Source organism: Suncus etruscus, chromosome X (assembly GCF_024139225.1).
Source record: "Suncus etruscus isolate mSunEtr1 chromosome X, mSunEtr1.pri.cur, whole genome shotgun sequence".
NCBI lineage: Eukaryota > Metazoa > Chordata > Mammalia > Eulipotyphla > Soricidae > Suncus > Suncus etruscus.
The window spans coordinates 55,347,848-55,371,772 of record NC_064868.1 but is presented as its reverse complement, the minus strand read 5'-3'; the positions used below and the strand labels follow the sequence as shown (position 1 = coordinate 55,371,772).

General features: G+C 43.3%; 1 protein-coding gene across 3 annotated transcripts in view; it reads left to right on the top strand.

Annotated features, from left to right (window-relative positions):
* Positions 1 to 8,717, top strand: part of KDM5C (lysine demethylase 5C) — a 41,699-nt gene extending 32,982 nt beyond the window's left edge. For all 3 annotated transcript variants that reach the window (XM_049767141.1, XM_049767142.1, XM_049767140.1), the window contains 12 exons: positions 732 to 913; positions 1,001 to 1,125; positions 1,250 to 1,397; positions 2,001 to 2,106; positions 3,956 to 4,314; positions 4,936 to 5,074; positions 5,508 to 5,687; positions 5,845 to 5,982; positions 6,177 to 6,776; positions 7,059 to 7,122; positions 7,273 to 7,472; positions 7,573 to 8,717. In XM_049767141.1, coding sequence (XP_049623098.1) covers positions 732 to 913; positions 1,001 to 1,125; positions 1,250 to 1,397; positions 2,001 to 2,106; positions 3,956 to 4,314; positions 4,936 to 5,074; positions 5,508 to 5,687; positions 5,845 to 5,982; positions 6,177 to 6,776; positions 7,059 to 7,122; positions 7,273 to 7,472; positions 7,573 to 7,944 — 2,613 coding nt within the window. In that variant the 3' untranslated portion in view covers positions 7,945 to 8,717. The remainder of the gene's footprint in view (positions 1 to 731; positions 914 to 1,000; positions 1,126 to 1,249; positions 1,398 to 2,000; positions 2,107 to 3,955; positions 4,315 to 4,935; positions 5,075 to 5,507; positions 5,688 to 5,844; positions 5,983 to 6,176; positions 6,777 to 7,058; positions 7,123 to 7,272; positions 7,473 to 7,572) is intronic.
* The last annotated feature ends 15,208 nt before the right edge of the window (positions 8,718 to 23,925 follow it).

Here is a 23,925-nt window from a genome sequence, read left to right as displayed (position 1 = left end):
TTGGGGGACTATATGGGTCACCAGGGATCGAACTCAGGTTCGTCCTGGGTCAGCTGCATGCAAGGCAAACACCCTACCGCTGTGCTATTGCTCCTGCCCCTACAAAATTTCTTGATTGAGTTTCACCCTTCCCCAGTGCATATTTCCTTCCACCAGTGTCTCCAGTTTCCCCCCTGCTCTTTTCTTTGCCTGCCTCTGGGCAGATATTCTTTCTCCTCTTTCCTCTCTCCCTCTCTCTCTAGCTCCCTCCATTTCCTTATTTTTTTTCTTTTTAGAAATAGTGGCTTGTGGGACTGGAGAGATAGCATAGCGGTGTTTGCCTTGCAAGCAGCCAACCCAGGACCTAAGGTGGTTGGTTCTAATCCCGGCATCCCATATGGTCCCTTGTGCCTGCCAGGAGCTATTTCTGAGTAGATAGCCAGGAGTAACCCCTGAACACTGCCGGGTGTGACCCAAACCCCCCCCCCCCCAAAAAAAAGAAATAGTGGCTTGCATTATTGTTAGTGAAGGGTTATCATTCATTTCCCTTTATCTACTTTCAGTACCCAGTTCTTGTCCAGGGTGATCATTTCTAACTATCATTGTCTTAGTGGTCCTTTCTCTGCCTTAACTGCACTCCTTCACTATTTTTGGCAAGCTTTGCTCCTGGTCCTACTTAAAATTGAAAAATTGTAAGTCAATTATTTGTAAGTTAAACTGTAAATAATGAATGTGGATTGCTATGTCCCCAGGGCATCACAGAAGCTGAGCGAGAGGCTTTTGAGCTACTCCCTGATGATGAACGCCAGTGCATCAAGTGTAAGACTACATGCTTCCTCTCTGCCCTGGCCTGTTATGACTGCCCAGATGGCCTTGTCTGCCTTTCTCACATCAATGACCTCTGCAAGTGCTCTAGTAGCCGGCAGTACCTACGGTGAGCAGAGGGTCACCCTGGAGGAAAATGTCAGGAGGAAGATGTAGAACTGGACTAGATGTGCTCCTGCCTGCTTTCTTTTCCCAGATATCGGTATACCTTGGATGAGCTTCCTGCTATGCTTCATAAGCTGAAGGTTCGGGCAGAGTCCTTTGACACCTGGGCCAACAAAGTGCGAGTGGCCCTGGAGGTGGAGGATGGGCGGAAGCGCAGTGAGTGATGGGGGGATGGAGGGACTCCACAGGCAAGTTCTAGTCCCTTTTTGTCTGTACCCCCATCATCTTTCTCTCCCTTTAGTCAATGCTGCCTACTCCTTGCTGCTTTTATTCTTTCCAGGCCTTGAAGAGCTAAGGGCACTAGAATCTGAGGCCCGTGAACGGAGATTTCCTAACAGTGAGCTGCTACAACGATTGAAGAACTGCCTGAATGAGGCAGAGGCTTGTGTGTCCCAGGCTCTGGGACTGGTCAGCGGCCAGGATGCGGGGTATGACAGCATGAATTGTTGTGTAAAATTGCCTAGGAAAAGTACTACAAGGATGGATTCTGAATATCATAGGGTAGACTTGACATCAGTAGGAAGCTGATAAGCACTCTATTGTGAGGTGTCTTGGGAAGTATTTGGAAGGACAGAAAGACCAGGGAGCTACAATATAGGAGACAGTGGAAGGTAGAAATGCTTTTATTTCATTGGTACCTAAAGGAGATTTCAAATATGCAGAGGGATTTTGTGGAACGGGAAGAGGATATAAATTAATCTCATCATAGTTGCATAGCTTTAAAGTTTACACTAGAGGATAAAGTGATAATTCCATCTTCTCACATCAATCTCTAGGCATTAGTTTCTAAGTTTCACCTCCCACATATATCTAATAGTCCTCTTTTCTGATTCTTTATTGTCATATAAATATGCTTCTGTCATTAAAAATCTTTCTCTAAGTGGCCTCGAAGTGGGTAGTTGTTTCTGGGTATAACTTGAAGTATGTGAGGTCAAGGTAGGTGTGGTGAAAGGTATTGGATCTGACTGAGCATAGTGCTGTGGGGAGGGTACTAGATTTGAATTTGAAATCCCACATGTGAAACTCCATAGCCCCCACAGGATAGCTGGCCTACAGATGACCCTGGATGAGCTCCGGGCCTTTCTGGACCAGATGAACAACCTGCCTTGTGCCATGCACCAGATTGGGGATGTCAAGGTAAGAATGGGTGGACTTGGAGTCCCGTTGGGAGATCAGGGAAATTCGGGAACCCTGAACAGCAGGCCATTATTGGCCCTCTTAAAATTTTTAATGTATTTTTTGTTTGTTTTTTTTTTGGTCCACACCCAACAGTGCTTAGGGGTTATTCCTGGCTCTGCACTCAGAAATTACTCCTGGCAGTCTCGGGGAATCATATGGTATGCCGGGGATCAAACCCAAGCTTGTCCCACGTCAGCAGCGTGCAACACAAACACCCTACCATTATACTATCTCTCTGGCCCCAAACTTTAAGTATTTGAGCAAGAAAGGTTATGCATATGGGGGAGGGTAGTTGGAGATGAGTTAGGAGGCTAGGTCTAGCAATTGTGTTCTAGTGGCATTTGAAAGGATAGCTGGCAAGGGTATGAGTAACAGACTGCAGAGTCATGGGAAGGTTTTCTGGTAGAGGTGGAAGAGGAGGACAAAGAAACAAACAAGGTTTGTGAGCCTAGAAAACTAAGTCATTTCAGGCAGACAGTGAAGTGGGATAGAGAAGGCAATGAACACCAGTGTGAACATACAAGTTTGTGAGAAGGGCAATCACGACAGCATTTTTAGGGCAGAGAATCTCCTGGTGCTAGACAAATATAACAAATTCCTTAATAAGACCCAGTCTTAATAAGAATCTCGGGGGGGGGGGGGTGGCGAAGCAATAGCACAGTGGGTAGAGTGTTTGTCTTCATGTGGCCAACCCGGATTTGATCCCTGGCATCTCATGCATGGTCACCTGAGCTCCACCAAGAATGACCCCTTAGCACATAGCCAGAAGTAACCTCTGACCACCATTGAGTGTGGCCAAAAAAAAAGACCTAAAAGAGGAGAAGGGTAGAGCATTGTGCCAAACTGGGTTCCATCCCAAGAATCCCATATGATCTCCCTAGCACTGCCAGGAGTATTTCCAGAGTTCAGAGCGAGGTAGGAGTAACCCCTAAGCAGTGGTCCTCAAACTATGGCCCGCGGGCCACATATTGTATTTGTATCTGTTTTGTTTCTTCATTGCAAAATAAGATAGATGCAGTGTGCATAAGAATTCGTTCATAAGTTTTGTTTTTACTATAGTCAGACCCTCCAATGGTCTGAGGGACAGTGAACTGGCCCCCTGTTTAAAAAGTTTGAGGACCCCTGCAAAGCATCACTGGGTGTGGCCACAAAGCAAAACATACCAAAAAGACATTCTTTTTTGGGGGGCCCGCACCCAGTGATGCTCAGGGGTTACTCCTACCTATGCGCTCAGAAATTGCTCCTTGGCATATGGGATGCCAGGGATCAAACTAAAGTTCGTCCTGGATTGGCCATGTGCATGGCCGCATGCAAGGCAAACGCCCTACTGCTGTTCTATTGCTCTGACCAAGACATTCTTTAAAAAAAAAGTTGGGGCTGGAGAGATAGCATGGAGGTAGGGCGTTTGCTTTGCATGCAGAAGGACAGTGGTTTGAATCCCTGAGTCCCATATGGTCTCTCGAGCCTGCCAGGAGTGATTTCTGAGAGTATAGCCAAGAGTAACCCCTGAGCGCTGTCAGGTGTGATCCCAAAACCAAAACCAAAAAAAAAAAAGAAGAAACAAACAAAAAAGTTCTAGGTATAAACCTGGAATTTATGTTTGAATATGTTCCCCAGAGTATTTTCTAACAAGGCAGTGTTAAGAATCACTGTCTTATGGCATGGAGGAAGAAAGCCCAGACTATGTTAGACTTTTTTCCCCAAAAGACTAGAGGGTAACAATGTGGGTGAGGAAAGTATTTCTGTTGGTGGCACCTCTTGCACAGTCCTACTTGAGGAGTTTGCTCTTTATCCTTTGTCCCTGTAGGGTATCCTGGAACAGGTAGAGGCCTACCAGGCTGAGGCCTGTGAAGCCCTGTCTTCACTGCCCTCTAGTCCAGGGCTTCTGCAGTCCCTGTTGGAGAGAGGTCAGCAGCTGGGGGTAGAGGTACCTGAGGCACAGCAGCTCCAACGCCAGGTGGAACAGGCAAAGTGGCTGGATGAGGTAAAGCGCACTCTGGCTCCATCAGCTCAAAGGGGCACCCTGGCTGTCATGAAGGGACTATTGGCCGCGGGTGCCAGTGTGGCCCCTAGCCCTGCTGTGGATAAGGCCCAGGCTGAGCTGCAGGAGCTATTGACCATTGCTGAACGCTGGGAGGAAAAGGCCCACCTCTGCTTGGAGGCCAGGTAAGTCCAGCCTCCTGTACTCCCTTTTCTATCCCAAACTTAAAAAGAGAAGCTGAAGATGATACTCATTGGTAGCTTTGGGCAAGACTTTACCCCTTCTTTTGTTTCCCGTTATTAACATTTTTAACATTATATATGTATTTTCAATTTCATAGAGGCATAGATAATATTATGGGGAAGCCACAGATATGTAAGTTTATGGAAGACTAACTTTATGGGCCAATATGTAAACACAGCAAGAGCACAAATAGTAACAAACCAATAGACAAATTGGTAGAAAGATACCATGCACATGACAATCTGACAAACTCTGACTCTAAATGCCACAGGTTGTCTGTAGTCACTGCCAGAAGGCTGAGATTGTTGCACAAGCAAAAGATTTGGCACAGGTTGTATTTGACCACTGCATGGTCCCCTAAATACTATTGGGTGTTTCCCAGAAGCCCCCCAAAAGAGAATATACTAGAAGTTTCCTATATACATTCTTAAACACACAGACTGATGGCCACCCACAAACAAAATCTAAGCAAGTAGTCCCAAGTAGCAGCTACAGAGATTCATTCTGTCAGGCAGTCAGGCAGATGATCCCAAACTGATCGCTCTTTTTTGCTGTATCCTTAGGCAGAAGCATCCACCAGCCACGCTTGAAGCCATAATCCATGAGGCAGAAAACATCCCTGTTCACCTGCCCAACATTCAGGCTCTCAAAGAGGCTCTTGCAAAGGCTCGAGCCTGGATTGCCGATGTGGACGAGATCCAAGTGAGGACCCTGTCATCCTTTAGCACAGAACTTAGTTTGTCTTGGAGAGATGGTACACATCATGATTTGTGGTTGATTAGAGTGAGAAAGAGAACAGGGCATATGATGAATGGGCAGCATGTTGAGCAGCATGAGGAGTTGTGAGGTTGATTCTATTGAAGATGTTTTGGGGGAAGAGATCTTTTGCATGCAGGGAGAGTAGAAGAGACCAAATGTATGTGCACACATCATTCTGGTGAGCCCGAGGGCTAATTTGCTATTCAGGAAGCTAAGTTAGTGGACATAGGAGTTGAAGGAGAGAGCTAGGTGATTGCTTTTCTTATAATCTCAGGGTGTTCTTTTCCCCTGCTGTAATGCAAATCCAGTCCCATCTTCCCAGTTGAGGGCCTGAGAGAGAGTAAAATCAGTAGTTGTTCCCTTGCTTCTTTCCCAGAATGGGGACCATTACCCTTGCTTGGATGACTTGGAGGGCCTGGTGGCTGTTGGTCGGGACCTACCGGTGGGCTTGGAGGAGCTCAGACAGCTAGAGTTGCAAGTATTAACAGCACACTCCTGGAGGGAAAAAGCTTCTAAGACCTTCCTCAAGAAGAATTCTTGCTATACACTGCTGGAGGTAAGGCCCAGGACCCAGATCCACAACCTCTCTTTGGCCCTCACCTGACAGTGGAGAGACAGCATGCATGACATTGTGGGAGTTTGTGGGCAGTGTGGAGGGGAGGGTGTGGGGGGCCTGGAAGCCCAGTCATTCCACTTCTGTCTGCCTGCCTCAGGTGCTCTGCCCGTGTGCAGATGCTGGCTCAGACAGCACCAAGCGCAGCCGATTGATGGAGAAGGAGCTGGGGTTGTACAAATCTGACACAGAGCTGTTGGGGCTGTCTGCGCAGGACCTCAGGGACCCAGGCTCTGTGGTAAGGAGCTTGGGCCCAGATAGGGAAAAGAGCCTGGCATTGATAGCGTCTGAACTGGGTGACCATCTGCAGACCACTGAGTTCTTGAATCTTAAGTTCCAGGAGTCTTAGTTCTGGTTTGGGAGTGGGGTGTTAGTGGTGCTAGACAAAGATGAGGCCACTAATTTATTTTCCCCCTGTCCTGGGCATGGCAGATCGTGGCCTTCAAGGAGGGGGAACAGAAGGAGAAGGAGGGAATCCTGCAGCTGCGTCGCACCAACTCTGCCAAGCCCAGTCCATTGGTGTCGTCGATCACAACTTCCCCTACCACTTCCATTTGTGTGTGTGGTCAGGTGCCAGCTGGGGTGGGAGCACTACAATGTGACTTATGTCAGGACTGGTTCCATGGGAGATGTGTGTCTGTCCCCCGCCTCCTCAGTTCCCCAAGACCCAGTCCCATTTCATCCCCTCTACTGGCCTGGTGGGAGTGGGACACTAAATTCTTGTGTCCACTGTGCATGCGCTCACGGCGTCCACGCTTGGAGACCATTTTAGCACTGCTAGTAGCTCTGCAGAGACTGCCTGTGAGGCTGCCTGAGGGCGAAGCCTTACAGTGCCTCACAGAGAGGGCCATCAACTGGCAAGGCCGTGCCAGGCAGGCTCTTGCCTCTGAGGATGTGACTGCTCTGTTGGGACGGCTGACGGAGCTTCGGCAACGACTGCAGGCTGAGCCCAGGACTGAGGAGCCCTGTACCTTCCCCTCTATGCCTGCCTCTGACTCTCTCAAAGAAGGCATTGGCAAAGATGTGCCTAAGGTGAGCTACCTAACCCTGTTCATAGTCTCACATGCCTGTCTCCTAGATCTCTCCTGTTTTAGGCTTTGGTCCTGTCTTTACTCTTGGATATTCAGACTTCTTTGTTCTAGCCTCTCTCCCTGTTCCTTATCCTCTCAAAGTCCATAGACTGCTCTCTGCCAGCAGCCTATATTTGCCCTTCTCCAGGAAATGGAGGATCCTAAGTTCTGGATTGGGTGGTGAGGGGTAAATGGGTCCTGGTTCTTTAGTTACCACTCTTAATTCTCAAATTAATTCTTGTAGGGGTTGCTGGAGAATGGAGATGGCGTGACCAGTTCTGAGAAGGTAGCCCCGGGGGAGGGCTCAGGTAAGAGAGGTATATTTAGGTGTGTGTAAGCTGATGACTGGATAGCACCAAAATGGTTAGTGGTAGGGGATATGCCAGCAGCAGCCTCTAATCATCTTGTCTCTGCACACCATCACTCCCTCCCTCCTCACTCACACCCCCCTTCTTCAGACTTCGAGCTATTGTCTTCAATGCTACCACAATTGACCGGCCCTGTGTTAGAGATGCCTGAGACAACTCGGGCCCCACTGGAAGAGCTCATGTTGGAGGGAGACCTATTGGAGGTGACCCTGGATGAGAATCATAGCATCTGGCAGCTATTACAAGCTGGACAGCCTCCAGACATGGAGCGGATCCATACACTTCTAGAGGTGAGAGGGGGTCATTGCTTGGGCCAGGAGGTCAGGCCAAGCAGGCAGAGAGCCCAGGCCTAATCATTGGCCATGCTTCTTTCTGCCTGTCTGATCACAGCTGGAGAAGGCAGAGCGCCATGGGAGCCGGACACGGGGTCGGGCCCTGGAGAGGCGACGGCGGCGGAAAGTGGATCGGGGTGGGGAGGGTGATGACCCCACTCGAGAGGAGCTAGAGCCAAAGAGAGTACGGAGCTCAGGGCCAGAGGCTGAGGAGGCCCAGGAAGAGGAGGAGCTAGAGGAGGAAACTGGGGGTGAGGCTCCACCTCCACCTCTCCCCACTACTGGCAGCCCCGGCATCCAGGAGAACCAGAATGAGACAGGTTTGGAGCCAGCATTAGGGGCCAGTTCAGACCCCTTGGCCCCTTTCTCCACTCTGACTCCCAGGCTGCATGTATCCTGCCCACAGCAGCCACCTCAGCAGCAGTTGTGACAGTGACTGAGCCTACCACAGACCCTTACAGAGACCCCCTTGGCCTCAAGGATCCTTTCTGACCATCAAGCCTGCTTCTTGGGAGGTGGGGGGGATGGCCACACCCTCAGCCCACCCCTGAGTTCCTTGACTTTTATATACTGATTCCAAGGTATTGTTCAGACCTCAGCTCCTGGGGGCTGGCCCCTCGAGTTCCCCTTCCTGGTAGCCTCTAACCAGCATTCCCAGACACCTGAGGCAGATAGCTGGATGGGTTGGTGGGCAGAAGGGATTGGCTGAGGCTAGGCTAGCACCATTCCATAAACAAGGCCAGTGTGTATGCAAGTAACTAGGGGAATCTCCTTTTTTCCCCAGTTCTGGCCTGACCAGGCCATGCTACACTAACTCCACCTCCTCTCACTTTTTCTCCTTCCCTTCCCCTTTATCACCCTCTACCTTTTCTTCCTTCCCCTAGTAAGTCTACCCAGGAGGAGGAAATTTCATATAGCTGTGCTCATAGCTTTTTATTTTAAATGAATTTGGTTGGGGAACTAACAGCTTCCTACGAACAGAAGAAAGCATTTGGTGCTTGTCCTCACAGTCACTTCAACCTTTCTTTCCTGTCCTGCCCTGTATCCTTTCCTCCTCCTGGGTTCATGTTGTAATAAAAGAAGATTGTTGGTGTGTAATTAATTTGTTAAAAAAAAAGAAGGCAAAACAAGAAACTTGGTTCCAATTGAAACCTATTTTAATTTAATTTTTCCCTCTTGTTAGAAATAAAACCCTTAGCAACATTTTTTTGAAAACCTGTTTTTGAAGCGTATTTCTCTTTGTAGGGGAGAATAGTGTCTCCAGGCTCCGAAACCAAGTTATGCCAGTTCTCTTTATGGGACAGCATCCCTGGGTCTGTCCCCACCAGATATCCAGACAGGCTCTGCACTCCTCACCTAGACTGTAACATCTTCCTCTGAGTTAATGCCCTCCAGTCTCCCCAAGCCCCCAGAAGGGTCTTTCCTTTATACTTTTATTGAAATATAATTTACACACTTTAAACTTTTATCTATTTTAAATTTATAATCCAGTGATTCAGACAGTTTCTTTTTTTTTTTTTTTTTTGGTTTTTGGGTCACACCTGGCAGCGCTCCAGGGGTTACTCCTGGCTATGAGCTCAGAAATCGCTCCTGGCAGTCTTGGGGGACCATATGGGATGCTGGGATCTGAACCACCGTCTTTCTGCATGCAAGGCAAATGCGTTTCCTCCATGCTATCTCTCGGCTCCGATTCAGACAGTTTCTAAAATTCAGATCTCATGTCACTGTTTCAAGCTGTCCGTGATGCTTTATTCCCCTTACGATCAAGATTATGTAATCGTTTTTGGAATGCTTGCCTACCCATTCCATATATCACATTCAGGGACCTTTTTCTGATTTTCCTTCACTCATTATAAAGGGTTCTTTTCTGTGCCTATGAATGAGGCCTGAAGCTCAGGTATGTGATCATTTGTGACTCCTGAGTTTATTTTTAAAAATTTCTTTGGAGGATATGGGCAAAGGGAGTTTGTGAGAGAGCACATGCCTGGCATGTGCGAGGCTGTGATGTGAGTTCACTCATGGCTCTGGATGGCAGCCCCTCCCTAACCTTACTCCCAGCACCACCACGTGTAATATGGTCCCTTTTTTTAAAGCTTTATTGCAGTATAATTTATATATAGTATAGCTTACCTAAAGGAAACTACACTCTTAGATATCCCTTGTTCCTCAGTTATGACCATCATTAATTTATATGGATTTGCCTATTTGGACATTTTATATAAATGAAATCATAGAATATGCAATACTTTGTGACTCTGTTCTTTCACTTAATATAATGGTTTCAAGCTGATTTTAATTTTAATGGCACTGTTGGACAGATTTCCCAGTTTAAACTCCAAAATTTTTAATATGAGCATCTTGGACTAAATTATGAACCATTAGTATGTTTATAGGTTCTTGTGGGAGTTGAGTCATAAGTTTTTTCTCATGAAGACCTTGCATCAGTTCATAAGAGGATGCTTGTCCCTCCAAAGGCTAAGAACTATTTTTTATTCTTAATGTTGTATTTTAAGTTTGTGACATATATGGATACATAAGGAGAGGGAGAGTGATGAAACACTAAGGTAGCTACCAGCTTCCTATTTCATCTGGCTCCTCAAAAGCATTCCTTCCATTTGAAGGGACTCTTAAAATCTGGAGGTACACAATACACTGCTATAGTTTACCCTCTTCTGCTTGGTGGGTGAGTTTTGCTGCACTTTGAAGATTTTTAGTTACCATGAACCTAATGATTATGTGAGAAATCCACCTCTTCTAGCAGCTTTGGTATGAATATCTGGCTCTTAGTTTTCTAGTCAGGAAGCAGTAGGCTGTACAAAAGGAACCAGGGGCCAATGAAGAGCTCTGCCACATCAGAATACACTATGAGAGCAGAAAGAGGAAGGGACTTAATTTCACTACCTATTAGTCCCCAGCCCCACGACAGTTACCAGAAATGACGCAGAAGAGGGGATAACCTATGATTTGTAGCAACTCCTAAGCTAGAAAATTTATGACCTCCAAGGTATGGGACCCAATGCTCAGCAGTTTACAGATAACCATTCCTATTATAATAATACCCTGCCCCATCATGATGGACATGCATACTGTGAACCCATGGAAAGGTTCTAGTCTCGATCAGGATATATCCAGATCTTACCTAGTCTTGATCAGGATATATCTAGATCTTTTCTTCCAAAGTTTGTGCTGGCTGCTTATTTATCTGATTTTCCCAGGTACTCCATGGCCAGAGGCAAGTAATTGGTTTAGGGGAAACCCAGGTTGGTGGGAGATGGAGCTAGGTTTTTGGTTTGGTTTTGATTTGGGGCAACACCCAGTGATGCTCAGGGATTATTTCATGCTCTGCATTTAGGAATTAACTCAGAGAGAGCTCTGGGGAGCAAATCTAGGCTGCATGCAAGGCAAGCAGCGTACCCTTCCCAAGTACTGTAACTCGACCCAGAGGTAACTTTTCACCTTAGTTCTTTTCTGTTAGAGATTCTTTTTTTTTTTGGTTTTTGGTTTTTGGTAGCGCTCAGGGGTTACTCCTGGCTCTATTGATCGGGAAACCATATGGGGTGCCGGGATTCAAACCACTGTCCTGCATGCAAGTCAAATGCCTTACCTCCATGCTATCTTTCCGGCCCCGAGATGGTGTCTTTTTTTATTTGTTTGTTGTTTGTTTTGCTTTGGGGCCATACCTGGCAGCACTCAAGGGTTGCTCCTGGCAGGCTCGGGGAAACTGTATGGGATGCTGGGAATCGAACCCATGTCCATTCTGGGTTGGTTGCATGCAAGGCAAATGCCCTACCACTGTGCTATCTCTCTTTCCCCTAGAGATGCTGTATTAATGCTATAGACTCCCAGAGGTTGGAGGCTGTCATAGCCTTTAGGATGGCTTCTGAGTCTGCAGACTCAGGGAATGAGAGGGAATACATTATCTAAGAACTTTCTCTAGTTTCTTCCCTCAAGCCCAACTGGCGTGTACCTTCCTTAGAGAATACAGGGCCCTTGCTCTCAAGCATCTAAGAAAGTTTAGGGATTGGCTCATTATGAAGTGCTTACTAGGTGCTGAGTTTCATTTGGGAAATTTCACGAAGTTGCTTTCTGACAGGAAATGGACCCCTCAAGTAATACACTGGCCCGCGCACATTGACCTGAAAAACCTGGGTTTCTCAAGTCTCTGAATCTGAGGCCTGTGCTCCCTGATAGACATAGTCCAAAGTAATCAGACTGCTACATGGTTCTCAATATTGCTTTCTGTTGTTGGCAATGCTAGAGCTATATTGTCTTTGGTAGATAAATCTCTGTTGATCTTACACATAGCCTCCATGTCTGCCTACGTTTAATCTATATTGCTCTATAACATTATTATGACATACTTTTCATCATTTCTATAAGAATTTGTGCACAACATACACTAGGTTTATAGTTTAGGATCTCCGACAGGCAATGATTAAGGTATCAGCCCAAGCTCTAATCATGTCAAGGAAAGTAGAGGAAGAATCCACCTTCAAGTTTGTTCATAGAAGGATTCTTTACTTTGAAATGATAGTACTGATGAATGATTTCAGCTTCTCAGAGATTGTTGTCAGGAGACTTCCTCAGGTTCTTTGTCATCTGTACTTTTACATAGGAAAAGCAGTTCGCAACATGACTTCTTATCAGAGCAGTCAAATGATATGAAAGGTTGGGAAAATGGGAACAAATTAAATGGGAGCAGATTCTACCTGTTCAAAGTGGAAGTCAATCTTATAACCCATTCTCTAAAGTGAAACTCCATCATATTTGCATTATTCTAATAATCACTGGGTCCAGTTCACACTCAAGGGGAGGGGGATCATACAATAACACAAATATCAAAAGGTGGGAATCACTGGAGACCACCTTGACAGTGATAGTATCCTTTGGTCTTCAGTGATTGACATCGCTTTTACATGTAAAATATATTCACCCATTCCTAAGGTCTGACTACTCTACCATTACAATATCATCTCTGATTCTAGAATCTCAAGTCCAGGCTACTCAAGTGTATTCTCTACATATGGTTTCTTTTTTTTTAATTAAAAAAAAAACTCGTCGAGGCATAGCGTCCGTGGGAGGCTGGGGGGGGGTCGACCAAGACCGGACACATCCCCGATGGATTGCTCTGGTCCCTCTCACATGTCACCGACTGCCAGCAACGGCCGGGTATGGGCCCGATGCTCCAGCGCCATCCATTTTCAGGTCTAGTTGATTCGGCAGGTGAGTTGTTACTCCATAGCGGATTCCGACTATCATGGCCACTGTCCTGCTTACATATGGTTTCTTAAATAAACTTTGTCCAACCTATAGATCTATGACAAGTTTTCTTTCCCTAACACTATAACATACAGTGGTGGAATAGGAACATCTGTAGCATAACTGCTACAGATATTCCAGTTCAAAGGGGCCTGTATCATTTCAGAAATGCAGCTGGACAATGAAGTTCCTTGATTTAAGTTTCAAGGCCTTAAACTTTCAGCGTGTTCCATAGTTCTGGGTCTTGCAATCTGGGTTCTACCTTCTTCCTTTTTTTTTTTTTTTTTTTTTTTTTTTGGTGTTTGGGCCACACCCGGTAACGCTCAGGGGTTACTCCTGGCTATGCGCTCAGAAGTTGCTCCTGGCTTGGGGGACCATACGGGATACCGGGGGATCGAACCGCGGTCCATCCAAGGCTAGCGCAGGCAAGGCAGGCACCTTACCTCTAGCGCGACCGCCCAGCCCCCTTCCTTTTTTTTTTTTTTAGAAAGGTAGCACTATTGGCAGCTGAATGGTATGTCTAATTCCTGCCATTAGAATTTATCATTTAGGGATTGTAACTTTGTAGCTCTGTAATCAGTTGCCACTGGGATATTATTTGTATTTTTCTGCTTTTGCCAAGTTGGAGAACTGGGCAGAGAGTATAGCCAGGTTGGCTTTAGTGCAGTGCTTCTCAATTATTTTCTGTCATTCCCCCTAGGAAGAAGAAAATATTTTTTGTGCCTCCTGCACAACTGTAAATAGTATTTTTATTTAAAAAAACTTTAACCTGTGAAACAAAAATATATAAAATAATTTGAGCTGATTTTTTAATCAGAGGTGCCACAGTGAGCACGTTTTGCAATGCATAGCTTTTTGAAGCAGGGTTTGAAGCAGGACACAGCAACTCTCCGCTCCAGAGACAAACATGGGGCTTAGCTTGTTATGACAGTGTTTGCCAAGGTCAAACATGTCCCCCTTTGCCCCACTATTTGAAAACCACTGCTTTAGTAAAAGTTTATTTTGTGGGTCCTGTACTCAGTGCTTACCATGATATCTGTTTTGTTCAGGATTCTATTTGGAAAGGAATATTGAGGTCAGGGGCCTAGGTTATGGCTCAGTGGTGAAGAACTTGCCTGTGTTTAAATTCCTGGCAATTCCACCACCCTCACTCCCATCTCCCACTTTCATTTTCTCCCCCAAAATGGCAAGAGTAAAGTGACATCCACAGAATCACTGAGACATCTTATTTGAGAGCCCTTCAGAGTGGATTCTCATTTATACGGCATATGTATATTCTTATACTTTATACCTATTCCAAGAGACATCCATATGCCTTTTTATCCAGCTGCTTTATCAATGGCATTTCGGTTTTTTACAAGTCAATCATCTAGCATTAATTAAATGAATCAGTGAAGCTCTATAACTTTTATTGAGGGGGGGACACACCCCACGTTGCTCAGGATTTATTTCTACCTCTGTGCTCAGGGATCATGCTTTATGTACTCTGGAGATCATGTGGGGTACCAGGGATCAAATCCAGGTCCTTCATGTACAAAGCAAGTACCCTACTCAATGTACTATCTCTGGTCCTATATCTTTGATTATGCAATTAGGAAACACGAAAACTTCCCTCCATTGGACTCAACAGCTAGCCACTTCAGCTGGTGCAGAACATTTATAAACTAACCTTAAATAGTGTCTCTTCGTTATTTGGTTATAGGGAATGCACCATGAGACCTCAGGTGTGAATGAGAAATTCTACTCCATTAGAAGTATTTTAATTAATTATTTTAATTAATTTGCTTGCCCAAGCAGCTTGTTTTCTAGACCAATTCATGCATATAAACCTATTTGGTGGTTGGATGCTGCTACATGTAGGCAACCTTGTGGCAGGCCGTTCCACTTGCACAGGTCACATAGTCTCCTATGCTCAATCATGTGAAAATTATCTGGTTTTCCATTTTTTCATACTCCTGTGCTTTAATTTTATCAACTATTTAAAATATTTTAAAATATTCTTTTTTTTGTTGATCTCCAGAAGCGATGGTTAACTGATATTTCCATTCACTTTTTCTTCAGCTATAATCCTAGCCTTTATTCCCTCTACCAAATGTGTCCCAATAATATATACAGGAACTAGGCAAGTCACAGGATAGGATTCGGTAATCCCTGGACCAATTTGAAGATTCAGGCCAACATTTCAAGTATGACCTGATTCTTATAGTGAACACAGTGACAGTCATTCATCAGGAATCAACATGAACTCAGAACTAAGTATCCAAACTATTTCAAAAGGTTTATATATATTTTTGTCCCCAGAGCATATACGTGCTGTTATTTTTATAGGAAAGAATCACAAAAGAAGTGAGGATTTGTATTTGTGAGAGGTGTAGCAAGGTTCTTTCTGCGTCCTCCATTTAAGAGATAGTACTGGAGGAAAGGCAGTTACTTTGAACATGACTGGCCCTGATTCAATCCTTGGCATGGTATATGATCCCCAGCATCATCAGATATGTCCCCAACTCACTGCCCTTAAAGGGAGAACGCGACTCTGATTCATGAATTGAAGGAGAGCCTAAGACTCGACCTTGGTAGGATAGAATTACATTGTTAAGTACTTATGTTGTTTGTGTATTTTGTCTTTGGGGAAACTAGATCCTCATAGGTCAAAGCATTCTGAACTATGGTGTCTAAAGGCTCTTGTCCTTTATAGGACTCAGATCTTATCGTTGGAGGTGAGCCTATCATCTTTGAAATCAAGGGCCTATTATGAGCTCTTACCATGACCTTTAGAGGAAAAAAAAACCCTCAGCAATGTTTTGGCACACCCAGTGGTACTCGGGTTACTTCCTGTCTCTGTGCTCATGAATCACTCCAGGAGGATTCAGGGGACTATATGGGATACCAAGTATTGAACCCAGGTTGGCCTCATGCAAGGCAAATACTACTTTATCATTCTGGCTCCCTCAGCAATGCTTTTTAATGCTACTGGATACTGGCATTTGCATTTAAGTTAAAACACATAAATTCTGGGATAGAAAAAAATCTGTAAACTTTAGATAATAAAGTTATGTCTTGTTTTTGTAATATTCTAACTATCAACTAGTGGTGATTTGGGGACCTAGGCATTTTCTGTCTAGCAGGCATACCATCTTCAAAATATGGTTATCACTGGGTTGATGAGGTCATGCTAGGGTTTTGGAGCACTTACACATGTATCTCACCCAGTTATCTCCAGCACCATATTTCCCTCCAAGAATAATTTGGTTTAGCCCTGAAGACCTGTAAGTACTGCCCACTGTGGCACTGGTGTCCCCTGGCACCACAGGTCTAAGTATCTGGGAATTGTTCACTACTTCATAGAGCTCAAAACATGTAATACTTGTTCTATGGTCATCTTTATCCTTGGCAACCAGAAAAAAGGAGGCTTTAAGAACTAGGCCTGGATGTACTAAATATACCTCACTTATGCTCACATTACATTAGCAATCATATCCAGCTGCAAAGGCTGCTTGGAAATGTCTGAATTTATCTTGAGGAAGGAAACAAACTGCCTACCTAGTTTTTGTCATACTTCATAATGTATTCCTCAAAACTGAAAGGACTCTACAGTGGGAGTAGGTAAATCTGGCTCACAGTCTATATAATGGTCATAAATCATGTGGTGTGACTGACATATGAGACAGACATGTTTATCGACTGCCAGTGGATGGAATTATATGGCCCATGAATGTTAGACATTTTGAATGGCCTGGCAGGAAAAGTTCCCTAACCCCATGTAGGAGGTAAGTTAAATAGGTTACACATTAATTTATAATTGTTCTAGCATTCTTGTTTTTTTTAATAGAGAAGTAAAATTGTTTTATTTTAAAAATGTACTTAGAAAAATGTGAGAGGAGAGAAAGCTACATTTTCAAGAGGACATGGGCTTCTCCAGAGGACAAAAAGCTAATTCCAGCATTGACCTAAACATTTGTAAATTATGCTTATCATTATATAAATAAAGCATGTAGGGTGTGGGACCATACCAAACCTCCGCACTTGGAGCTAGTTCATGGCTCAGTATTTGAAGGACCATGCAGTACCAGGAATGTAACCCAGGTATTTTGCATGCAAAGCATGTGTTCAGCCTTTGAGATTCTAGGCATCTTAAACTACACAACACAAATCATAGAAATACATTTAGCTGTTTCAAGTCAGTATATTCAGGGTAACTGGTAAATGCAAAACAAAATAATAAGCCCTACAAAAACAGAAAAGGAGCGTAGGGCCATGGATATATTCAGTGGTAGAGTACATGCTTTACCGTATTTGAAGTCCTGAGTTTGATCCCTGGCGATTTTACGTTTTTTAATATAGGGGCAAGAGAACACAGCAGGTAAGACACTTGTACATGCTGGCGACCCCAGTTCAATTTGCTAGGAGATATTCTTGAGTATAGTCAGATAAAAAGCTTTGAGCTCTGTTGACTGTTGCTCCAAGACACCAAAAATTAACCAAGAAAACTAGTATATGTATGTATGAGAGAGGCCTGTAGTCTGCATGTAGAAATGAAATTCTCAAAATACTAGCGCAGGCCAGAGTACAATGGATAGGGTGCTTTCCTTGCACACAGCCAACCCAGGTTCAACATCTGGCATCCTATATTGTCTCTTGAACCCACCAGGAGAGATTCCTGAATGCAGAGCTGGAAATGATCTCTAAACACCCCTGGGTGTGGCATGGAAACAAAACAAAAAAAAATCTAGCCAACCAAATATGAGAGCATATTAAGAGGGTTATATACCACATAGGATTTACAGCAAGAATGCAAAAACGGTTCAGAAAAGATACAGTTTATACATATTAGTATAACAAAGTAGAAATTTACCACTTTCATTGATTTAGAAAAGAGGAAAAGATACACAAGTTTAAAGTTAAAGTCAGCAAAAAGTTGTATTTTTATTAGAAATCAAAGTAATTGGGGCCGGTGAGGTGGCGCTAGAGGTAAGGTATCTGCCTTGCAAGCGCTAGCCAAGGAAGGACCGCGGTTTGATCCCCCTGCGTCCCATATGGTCCCCCCAAGCCAGGGGCGATTTCTGAGCATTTAGCCAGGAGTAATCCCTGAGCGTCAAATGGGTGTGGCCTGAAAAACCAAAAAAAAAAAAAAAAATCAAAGTAATTACACTTACAATAGCTATTACAAATAAGTTTAACCAAAGAAAAAGACTTGTCTAGAGAACATTGCTGAAAATAAAATGTAAAGGAGTCATAAATAAATGGGAAAGCATCATATATTCATGAGTTGGAAGATTTTGTATTGTGACAATATTAGCATTATCCAAAGCGTGAAAATCCCAACAGCCCTTTTGCAGAACTGAAAATGACAACTCTCATGGGGGAAGTTATAAAAAATTCTGAATAGCCAACAGTCTTGAAAAATAAAGTTACTTAAGGAGTTGAAGGATAGTAATGTAGTCATGTTGCCTTGTAGCACCCACTATTTTATTTCTGACACTCCATGTGGTCTTCTGAACCCCATCAGGATGATCCCTGAGCTCTATAAAGTCCTGAGTATCGCCAGATTTGGCCCCAAAACCAAAATAAGTAAATAAAGCAGGTTAAAAATAACAACGAAAGGGGCCGAAGAGATAGCACGGAGGCAAGGCGTTTGCCTTGCATGCAGAAAGACGGTGGTCCAGTATCCCGTAGTGCCCCGAGCCTTCCAGGAGCGATTTCTGAGCATAGAGCCAAGAATATCCCCTGAGCGCTGCCGGGTGTGATGCCCCGACACAAAAAATTAAAACTGCATCACATTAAGAAAGGGAAAGATAACCTATATGGATGAAAGAAAATGTATATCATGTAATTTGTTTAATATCCAGAACATATAAAGAACTACACAAAAAGACCCATTCAAGAATGGGCAAATTGTTTGAGAATGGGCAAAGGAATTTGCATAATTTATTCATTTTTCTAAAAATATACAAATGACCAACACATGAAAAATAGTTCAGCTTTAGTTATTAGGTTGATGCAAATAAAAATAACAAAGGGTAGGGCAATAGCAAAGCGGGTAGGGCATTTGCCTTGCACTCGATCAACCTGGTTCAATCCCTAGCATCCTAAGCTTGTCAGGATTGATTTCTGAGCACAGAGCGAGGTAATCCCTGAGCACTGCCTGGTGTGTCCCCAAAGCCACAGAAACAAAAATATTAGCCATTCATCTGTTGAAGGGCATCTTGTGTGTTTCCAGAGTCTGGCTATGGTAAATAGTGCTGCAATAAATATAGGTGTAAGGAAGGGTTTTTTGTATTGTATTTTTGTTTTCCTAGGGTATATTCCTAGAAGTGGTATAGCTGGATCGTATGGGAGCTCAATTTCCAGTTTTTGGAGGAATCTCCATATCGCTCTCCAGAAAGGTTGAACTAGTCGGCATTCCCACTAGCAGTGGCTAAAGAAACTGTGGTACATATACACAATGGAATATTATGCAGCCGTCAGGAGAGATGAAGTTATGAAATATTCCTTATACATGAATGTACATGGAATGTACTATGCTGAGTGAAATAAGTCAGAAAGACAAAGATGGAGAATGGTCTCACTCATCTATGGGTTTTAAGAAAAATGAAAGACATGTCTCGGGGCCGGCGAGGTGGCGCTAGAGGTAAGGTGTGTCTGCCTTTCAAGCGCTAGCCAAGGAAAGATCCCAACCACGGTTCGATCCCCGGCATCCCATACGGTACCCCCAAGCCAGAGGCAATTTCTGAGCGCTTAGCCAGGAGTAACCCCTGAGCATCAAATGGGTGTGGCCCAAAAAAGAAAAAAAAAAAAAGAAAGACATGCCTCAACAATTTTCAGAAACAAAAGAGGAGAGGGCTGGACGTTACAGCTGGCCCCATGAACCTCACCACAAAGAGTGATGAGTTTAGTTAGAGAAATAACTACATTGCGAACTATCCTAACAATGAGGATATATGAGGGAAAGTACAGGAGGGGAGGAGGGATATTTGGGTCATTGGTGGTGGGAATGCTACACTGGTGATGGGGGTGTCATCTTATACGACTGAAACCCAACCACAATCATGTATGTAACCAAGGTGTTTAAATAAAAAATATTACCAAAAAATGCAAATCCTTGAAATTTAAAAAACAAAACAAAACAAAATATTGGTGAGATGACACTTTATATCCACTAGATGGCAGTAGTTCAATAGTAAAACGCACTGGAGAGGATGTGGAGAAATTGGAAATTTCATACATTTCTAGTGGCTGTGTAAACTGGTGCAGCCATAGTGAAAAACAGTAGGGTAGTTATTGGAACAGGGAGATAAGTACATTGGTGATAGTTGTGTTGTTGTGTATGAGTGAAACTATCTTAAAGTACATCACAGTACCTCAATTTTTAAAAAAGTTTTTTAGGGGCCAGAGAGATAGCATGGAGGTAGGGCATTCGTCTTGCATGCAGAAGGACGGTGGTTAGATTCCCGGCATCCCATATGGTCCCCCAAGCCTGCCAGGAGCGATTTCTGAGCATAGAGCCAGGAGTAACCCCTGAGCGCAGCCGGGTGTGAACTCCCCCCCCCCCAAAAAAAGGGTTTTTAATGATAAAAGGGGTCCATGAATCAGAAGAGGTGGGACCAGCACGCTGTAAGAGGAGCTGTCCATGAGATAACCTGTGCTTGGGTCATGAAGTTGCAGAGGGGGAAGCAGCGTGTCGATAGTTGTCTGTGAAAAAAAAAAAGTAAAAGAGAGTTGTGTATGAGGTGGAAGAGGCTAGGCCAGCTTGCCACTAGAAAAGCAGGGCCACTACACTGCACTTCACACCCATGCATTTCTAGTCAATGAGCCCCAGCACAACACATAAACTACCACACTGAAAAAGTCACAATGGGAAGCAACACAGAACACCTAGCTTAGTGAAAGATGATTGTTTTCAAGGCCCAACTATATAGCCTCTTTGATAGGACTTTGGGAAAAAATATTGAGGATGTTCAAAGAAATTATGGAACAGACATCCAAGAAGGTCAAGAGGATATAAGAGTAGAAATGAGAAAACTTCAAACATATGATAGAAATGAGAAACTTGGCAGAAGAAATGAAAAACTCACTGGAAAGCCTCCATAGTAGAGTAACAGCTACTGAGGACATAATCAGCTGGAAGATGAGTTACATAACATCTCCTTACAACAGAAGAGCTTGGAAAAAAGCCTTAAATGAACAGAAGATGGAAAAAAACCTATAAGTGAACAGGTGGACATACAGTCAGTCATTTACAGGATCTTCAAGGAAACCAAAGAAACAAATACCCAGTTTCTCTGAAGCTAACATAATCTTGATACCAAAAGCAGACAAAAACACCATAAAAAGAATAACAGGCTGATATCTTTGATAAACCCAGATGTAAATATCCTCAAAATACTATCAAATAGAATTCAACAACTCAAGAAAGTCATACACCATGGTCAACTAGAATTTATTCCAGACATGCAAGAATGGTTTATCATATGTAAGTCAATCAACATAATATATCAATAAAAGAAAAAATCCTTTTCACAACAATAGATGTATTGAAAGCATTTGACATGAACCATCACCCATTTCTGATAAAAACTCAACAAGATGAAAATAGATGGACCTTTAATATAGTCAAAGCCATTTACTACAAGCTTATGACAGACATTATAATAAGTGGAGAAAACTGAAAGCCTTTTCTCTAATTTTTCATATGAGACAAGTTGCCCTCTCTCACCACTTCTATTCAATTTAGTACTGAAATTACCATAGCAATTAGGCAAGAAAAAGGTGTTCAGGGAATCAATATAGGAAAGGAAGAAGCTAAGCTTTCACTGCATATGACATATTATACTTAGAAAATCCTAAAGACTACCAAGAAACTTTTGGGAACAATAGATTTGTGTGATAAAGTGGCAGTCTACAAAATTAATACGCAAATATCCATAGCTTTTCTATGTACAAATGATGAAAGCTATTTAAAATTCCATTCACAGTTGTGCTTCTACTGTGTCAAGTCAAGTACCTTGGAGTACTAGAGAGTGTGAGGACCTATGCAAATTAAAACTACAAAACACTGCTTTAAAAAATAAAAGAAGACAGAAACTACGCCTGCCCAGTGGGGCCCAACTGTGAAAAATTGAGAGTGCTGCCTGTGTGTATCTGTGTTATGTCCTCTTGCGTGAAATCTTGGGAGTGGGCCGAAAAGAGGCTTCAGCAGAGCACTTTGGCTCCACTTTGCTACGCGGCCGTGTGCTCTTTCAAAGAAAAGAACACCATCGCAAAAAGAAGAAAAAATCACACTAAGAACTGAGCTGGATCACTGAAGCCCAGCAATTCTCTCAAGACTATCTTCTCTGCTGCGTGCTCGGGCCTAAGATTTGATCCTGTGTGAGGCTTCATCCACTGAAGACTCCCCTCCCTTGGAGGCAAGTCGACCCATCCAGAAAGGGTGGAGCCAGAGGAGTGTGGCTGCCTGCATCATTTAGTCAATGAACACCACCAAAATACGTAGAAAAACCCACAATACAAGTGTGACAATGGGGAAACAACGCAGGCCAGCATCAGACATAGAGAATGAACATGACAATTCTGATGACCAGATAACGACCAACCAACTAATCAACCTCTCAGATAAGGACTTTAGACTAGCAATATGGAAGATGCTCAACGAACTCAAAGAAACCATGGATCGAGTTGAACAGAACACTAATAAGAACCAAGAAAATATGAAGACAGAAATCACAAAACCCCAAACTGAAATAACATGTCACCTAACAGGCCTGAAAAACTCAGTAAACGAAGTGAATGACAAAATGGATAAGCTCTGGGACAAGTATCAGAAGCTGAGAATAGACTTGGTGCTGTGGAAGATGAGATAAATAACAATTCCATACAGCGGGAGATTGGGAAAAAAAAAACTTAAAGCAAATGAACAGACAATGGAAAAACTAGTCAAAGAATGGGAAGAGATGAAAATAGAAGTCTTGGTTTCCTTCCTTCCTTCCTCCTTTCCTCCCTCCTCCTTCCCCCTTCCCCCTCTTTTCTCTCTCTCTTTCTTTCTTTCTTTCTTTCTTTCTTTTTCTTTCTTTCTCTCTTTATTTTTCTTTCTTCCTTTCTTCTTTCTTTCTTACTCCTTCCTCCCTTCCTCCCTTCCTCCCTTCCTTCCTTCCTTCTTCTTTCTTTCTTCTTTCTTTCTTTCTTTCTTTCTTTCTTTATTCTTTCTTTCTTTCCTCTTTCTTTCTTTCTTTCTTTCTTTCTTTCTTTCTACCATCCATCCATCCATCTATCTTTCTATTTACATATCTCTATTTACCTACATATATATCTACCTTCCTACCTACCTACATACTTACCTACCTATTATCTATCTATATATCATCTATCTATCTATCTATCATCTATCTATCTATCTATCTATCTATCTAATTATCTATCTATTTATCTCAGGTAATCAGATTTCTCATATAACTTAAAAAAAAAGAAGAAAAAAAAGAAGTCTATGATAAGCTCAACAAACAACTTAAGAATCATTGGAGTCCCAGAGACCCAGGAAGAAAATTTCCAGGAAGAATCAACAGTCAAGAACATCATTAAAGAGAAACTTCCAGAGCTAAAGAATATATGTGATCAAATCCTGCATGCTCGAAGAGTACCAACCAAAAGAGACCCCAGAAAAACCATCCCAAGACACATCCTAGTCACAATGACGAATCCCACAGATAGAGACAGAATTCTGAAAACAGCAAGATCAAAATGGGAAATTACGTTCAAGCAAGCATCCTTGAGATTTACAGCAGACCTGTCACCACAAACACTCAAGGCCAGAAAGCAGTGGTAAGATATTGTGACAAGACTGAATGAAATGAATGCTTCACCTAGAATACTGTACCCAGCAAAACTCACTTTCCGGTTCGACGGAAGAATACATGGTTTCACAGACAAACAACAGCTCAGAAACTTTACAGACTTAAAACCAGTCTTAAGAGAAAAACTGAAAGACCTAATTTAAGACAAGACTAACCAAAAGACACACCAAATTTCGATATAAAGATGGCATTAAATCCAAGGACAATTCTTTCTCTCAATGTCAATGGACTAAATGCACCAGTTAAGAGACACAGAGTGGCTAAATGGATCAAAAAACTCAATCCATCCTTCTGCTGCTTACAAGAAA